Source organism: Hipposideros armiger, unplaced genomic scaffold (assembly GCF_001890085.2).
Source record: "Hipposideros armiger isolate ML-2016 unplaced genomic scaffold, ASM189008v1 scaffold_106, whole genome shotgun sequence".
NCBI classification, from domain to species: domain Eukaryota; kingdom Metazoa; phylum Chordata; class Mammalia; order Chiroptera; family Hipposideridae; genus Hipposideros; species Hipposideros armiger.
In genome coordinates this window covers 2,442,818-2,449,075 of record NW_017731456.1, presented here as the reverse complement: position 1 = coordinate 2,449,075, position 6,258 = coordinate 2,442,818, and the positions used below count along the sequence as shown (strand labels likewise).

Sequence of the window (6,258 nt, the reverse complement as noted above, 5' to 3'; positions counted from 1 at the left end):
CTAGAAGTGTCTCCTCCATGCTGAATAGTGGTGTGGGTGTAGCAAAGACCCCATAGGAAGATAGCAGCCCCCTTCCCACTCCAGAGGGCAAGAGGAAGGTTTTTAAAGGAGATGCTTTCTGTATGGAAGCATGCAGGGAGCATTAAATCATGCTGCCATCCTTTAAGCTTGACATTTTTTTTGATGTGAGGCAGTTTACAATTATACTGAAATACACTATGAAAATATTCTTCACATGGTAACAGATGTCTTCATCATCTTGGTAAACATCAAAGATTTATCTCAGTCTTTTGTTATTTCTGTCTCAAATACTGCCTGCCTCTTTGCTTCATTATATTCTTCCTTTGGAGACAAATAAAGCAAAGGCATATAATCATTTATAAGTCAAGATATTTAATATTAGCATTTCATTAGTGATTTCAAATACACTTTCAGAATAGGCGAAGTACAACAAATATACACATATTTTAGGATAAAGAGATTAGAATTTCACACCGGGGGTATGTTTTTTACACTGTGAATAGTGATGTTTCATTTTGGAGTAAAATGGCTTTAGTAAATGATACAAAGTAAACTAAGGAGATGCAAAAAAAGAGATGACTTGTGATAAATTACTTATATGCTGGACATTAAACAGTCTTCACAGATAGAGTGACCATATGATGACCATATGGGATGCTTTTGAGAGTGAAAGGGCACACTGATCACATTTAACACTGGGACAAAAACCAGGATATACCAGGATGTATAAACCAGGTCATCCTCCTCATGGGGACAGTTAATGACAACAAAACTGCTTTTTTTTTTTTTTTTAAGAAAAGTCCAAAACGAAACAAAATAGCTTGCTCATATGTGCTATGAGCACATGGTAAGCAACTGGTCCTTTTTTGATTAACTGATTTGTTATAATAACATTAAACCATTTAATCTGAATATAAGTTATTAATGTTGATAACTGTTAGAAAGAGATTTTCAGTGGGTAATCTACCCTATTTTCAGATTGTTCTGATTGTTAAAATAGTTTCCCCTTGACCATAAAAGTTAATTGGGATAGAGAAGTGTACTGGGTACCATTTCTCAGCTTAAAATTTGCATTACCTATTTTTAAGGTCATCCACCTTTCAATATTGACCTGGGTAGTAGTAGAGTCCATCTTCAGTGCCAGCTCTTATTGATTGTTGCCATCAGGAGCTCTGTGTTGCCATGATTCTGAGGCACCTTAGGGCTCAGCAGAAAGGCATGTGGTGATCAGCTAGTGATGTCCGCAGGAGGCATGGGACATGGAGCAAAGGCATGTGTGGCAAGTATTCCTATCCCAGATTTGGACATATACCTGTTCTAACAGTAATTTTCTGACGTATGTCTAATGTATAGTTGATTACAAAAAAAATTACACCTGCCTCTGCTAACTTATTAATTCTAGTATAGTGCAATTAATACACCAACTATGCCACAGGAGAATAATGCCATCACTTTTTTTTTTAAAGATTTTATTGGGGAATTGGGGGATGGGAACAGCGCTGGGGAATTGGGGGAAGGGGAACAGACAAGTTGCTATTGTTTTGTTCTTCAGTCTAGTTGTGGAGGACGTTGCTTCACTGGCCCAAGTTGGCACCATCATTGCGCTCTTCCCAGGCGAGGCAGATCAGTCGCCGGCTTTTGGACGGCCACTCACTGCGGCTGCTGGCTGCTCACGCTGGCTGCTGGCTACACATGGTAGCCCATGGCAACCCACTGCCACAGGGGCTGCAGCCTACGCCGTCGCCAGTGATGCACGGCAGCCCAGCTCCAGGTTGAGCTGTTGTTCAGCATCTTAGCTGTGGAGGGCAGTGTCACTGGCCCTCATATGTGGGATCCGAACTGGGGCCCTCTGGCGTCCCAAGCCAGCTCTTAACCATCGCGCCACTCGGCCGGCCCGCCATCACTCTTAACTTGAATGAAGATAGCAATCTCATGATTTCCACACATCATTGTTTTACAACTTTCTTAGTCTAAAATCAAAATAAGAAAAGATTAAATCTCTAACACCTCAACAGAAAGTAGAAAAAATAATGTAGCAAACATGCTAATTAATTGCTCCTCTGTTTCTGTTCTTTACTTATTTTGTTGTTGTTATGCTTTATGGGGATATGGAGAATTTTAAGCAATGAAATGAAAATTGAACTTGCTTCTCCTCTTGCAAACAAATATTAATGTCTTGACTTTAAAGAACTATTTTCAGCATTTACTTCATTCCCACATATTTTGTGTGATTTATCCTTCATACATCAGAGAGACCTGTTTTGTGTCTTGCAATGAGGGGAAATAAAAAGCACATAGTTTATACTTAAAAAAAATACAGGTAGTGTCCCTAATATTGCTGCTTCTTTTGTGACCATGAAGTATGTTCCCTCTTTGGACCTTAATTCTCTAATTAAAAAAAAAATAGGGAAGAATTAAATTTATGTTGAAGTGGGGAGATCCAACTTCAGATTGCAAAGCAGCTTTTCCCCCATTAATTTTGACTACACAGCTCTACTTTTCCAAGAGTGAAATCCTGTTGAAATGGCTTTCCAAAATATCTTGCGGAAAATAAGAATTAATAGATGGCAACTCCTCATTCATGCTCCTCAAACAGGAGACAAATTCATCGGGCAGCAGGGTCTGTTCTGGAATAGTTTCACTGGGGGAAGCCCTTTCCAAAAGCACGGTGGTTTCTTCCTCTATTGAGTTTGGCACATCAGGAGGACTGCATTCACCTTGATTTAAAATGAGGCTTAATTCTTCAAGAAATAGTGTGTTGCTTAACGAAGTCACGCTTGAGACAGAAAAGGCAAAATTAGAATATTTTTTAAACTGGGCATTGTTTCCCAGGTCTATGGAATCAACTGGTGGCTTGAGAGTTGAGGAAGCTGTTTCATCATTAGTGCTGAGATGGTTTTCCCCAGAGAGAAAATTTGAAATCTGGGGTTTATACCCAGTGTTGAGATCAGGAATATACACAACTGTTGCATTGGTGAGTAGTGAGTTTTCCAGGTAGTCTCTTGTCTTCAGGGATCCTGTATTCTTTTCTTTCTTGGAGTGTGTGGGCTTGTGTTTTTCTGGTAGAAAGATTTCTATCTCTGTAATCTCTGGATCAACATATAGAACTTGTTCACTGGAGTTATTATTCAGACATTCACTCTTTTCCTGGGAAGAAAAAAACACATTGTTTTATTTTACAAAGGACATTTAAAGGGGCCAGCTGGATAACTGAATAAGGAGTGGAACTCTGCTTTCCCTCAATTGTCCTTTCCCCCTTCTGTTTTTCATATTGTGTCTCTTCCCATATGATCTCCTTCTTTGTCCTTTATTATCCTACTTGATTCCAAATCTTGACTACATTTTCCCATGAGGAGATTGAAAGAAAGGAAAAATAAATAATCCATGTTTTAAGCATGTCTCAGTTAAAAAAAAATTTTTTTTTCCTGTGGGAGTCGAACCGGCAACCTTGCTGTTAAGAGTGTACACTCTATCCACTGAGCCATCCGGGCGGCAGCTCAGCTCAAGGTGCTGAGGTCAGTCCCAGCCACAGGTGAGCGTAGCCCACCATCAAACAGGCAATCTTGTCATTAGGAGCACGTGCTGTCACCAGCTGAGCCATCCTGACACCTGTTGGCAGCTCAGTGGCAGCTCAGCTCGGACGCAGCTTGGGCTAAGCTCACTGGCCCATGTGGGAATAGAACCGATGGCCCTGTTGCTCAGAGCTCGTGCTCTTAAGCAAACTCTTAACCAACTAAGCCACTCGGCCAGCCCTCGGTTTAAAATTTTTAAAGAGAAAGAGCATCTTGCATATTAGTAACTTGAATATTATTTCAGGGCCTTTTCAAATTTGAATTTTGAGATATTTTGGAATATGTCTTAATATTATGGAACCTGACCACAAGAAAATATTTTGTTGCTTAAATGAAAAAAAGTGGAATAGAGGAAGAATCCTGTTTTGCTTTCATTTGAGGGTAAAGTTGTAATAAGTGCTTTGAGGTGAGGTTCTAAATGTGTGCAGCTATTCATAATTCTGTGAATATGATGATCAGGAAGGTGGATGGAGAAGGGCTTTATTTGTATAAAAGCCTGATGATTCTTCTGGGTAAGAAAAGGACATGAGGCCTTCCAGCTGATGGCTGGCTTCCTGGGCCAAATAACTCCCACCCAGAGCAATTATAAAATTATAGCTGCCTGCTATGGACTAAATGTTTGTGTCCCACCAAAATTCATACATTGGAGCCCTAATCCCACAATGTGATGATATTAGGAGGTGGGGTCTTTGGGGGGTAATTAGTCTTTGGATGGTGCCCTCAAGAATGGGATTAGTGCCTTTATAAGAAGAAACAGGAGATGTCTCCACTCTCAGTCCCCACATCCTCAATTTCCATTCACTTCTCAATGGAACCTCTTGGCCAGGACCACCTGTGACCTGCTCCTTGTCACATTCCATGGACTCATTTACTCTTTATGTTATAGACCCTCTACAAAATGGTTAGCACCATGGATCCTTGCTTCTCGACATTATGTACACACCTTATTGTGCTCATTTCTCTGAGCCTCCTAATTCTGCCTCTTTCCTAGGACCGTGTCTCCGTTGAAAATTTCAATTGAAAATCCCTCACTGGCTCCGCATTGTCTTTAGCAGTAGTTTTCAACCCCTTAATGGTGTTCTCAGAGTTGGCTGTGTAGAGGAATTACTTGGGAAGCTTTAGAAAATACTTGAGTCTCCTCAGGCCCATCTCTCCCCAGATATCCTGGGTTGTGGCCCGGGCATTGGGATTCTAATATGCAACCAGGGCTAAAAACTTTTGCCATAGGGACTTCTCTGGAGTTGGGGAAAGAGTTGATTAATGGGCTCACCAGAGCTCCAAATAAAGCCAATTTATTTGATTTACAAATACTTGTCTTCCTCACATCATTCGAACACAGAGTTCCTAGGCTAAAAATATTTCTTTTTAAGTTTGAAAACTATTGGCCAACAGAATGAAGTCTGAATTCCACATCAATAAAATCTTTTGTGATCTGATACTACTCACTGTTCCAACATTATTCTAGCCACTCCTCACATAAAGATTTTTGATAAAGCAATACCCAACATGATCTTCTCACCTTTGTGCCTTTGGTCATGTTGTCCTCTCTCTTTTGAATGTTTCTCCTGAGCAATTTCCACTTATCTTTCAATATGTCTGCTCTATATTCCTTTTGGTTTCATTTCTGTCACTGTCCTTACATCACTGCATTGCAATGTTTGAATAATGTGTCTGTCCCATCAACTGGGTTTTAAGCTCCTTGACAGCCAGGCCAGAGTGCTGGAAAGTAGGAGCACACACAATAGATTCCTTCCCCTCATCCATAATCACCAGCAGTTCCTCCATAGCCAGCAAAGTCCCAATATCCTCAGGGTCTTCCCAGCTCACCCTTCTCTTCTTTGCTAAATTGGAAACCTGGCCCACCTCTGGTGACACCATCTCCCACAGTCCTCTCACATTTATTTTCTTGAATTCCATTGGGTCTCAGGAGGGAAGTGGTGTCTTCCTTGGACTCCACCTGCTTCTCCAATTTCATGTTACACAGAAGCCACTTTGTGTCTTTGAGGCTCATTCTGTTAAGATTTTCTGCCCTCCTCCTTTGGTCCCTGAAGACACCTACCAATTGCATGGCCACCAAGTGACTCTAGCACCTTGCCTATAATCTTCAACGTCATTTTTCTCTTTTGAATAGCATTGTTTCTTTCTTCTGTCTCTTTTCTTTCTCTACCTCCATTCTCTCACCTCTCTTAAGTCTGATTTGAAATATGTATAATTTTGCTTCTGCACATATTTATACAGTTATGCTAATATGCACACACATTTATTTATTTGAATGGAAACTCTGCTGTGTTGGACTGTACTCTTGGTCACAGCTATCATTTAGTTTTTACTTGATGGTGTTTAGTTACCTGTAGCATTTTCACAACTTTACTGTTTTCCATATTAGGAATATCTTCATAAAGCCATTTTGGTATTAGCAATAAGATTCTTCTTTTAATTCTAGGAAACAAAAATGGCACATTAGAAGAAGCATTGTACTTTAGGATTGGTGCAGGCAATCATATAGGAAATTAGAAAATCAACTAGAATAAAAATCAAACTTTTTGAAGCAGGAGCTAAGATTTCCATCTCTTACTTTAAATAGTTAACTGGAAAGTTGATTTAACATCTGTTCAGATTTTCCTCTTCTCTCTACTGCTCTGCTTCTCTCTAATGAGCTGGAACA

At 40.1% G+C, this 6,258-nt stretch overlaps 1 protein-coding gene across 1 annotated transcript in view; it reads right to left on the bottom strand.

Annotated features, from left to right (window-relative positions):
* Positions 1-2,428: 2,428 nt before the first annotated feature.
* IL23R (interleukin 23 receptor) overlaps positions 2,429-6,258 on the bottom strand; it is a 55,002-nt gene continuing 51,172 nt past the window's right edge. Inside the window, exons 10-11 of the mRNA XM_019646776.1 lie at positions 5,942-6,032; positions 2,429-3,168 (exon numbers count right to left, since the gene is read on the bottom strand). Coding sequence (XP_019502321.1) covers positions 2,515-3,168; positions 5,942-6,032 — 745 coding nt within the window. The 3' untranslated portion in view covers positions 2,429-2,514. The remainder of the gene's footprint in view (positions 3,169-5,941; positions 6,033-6,258) is intronic.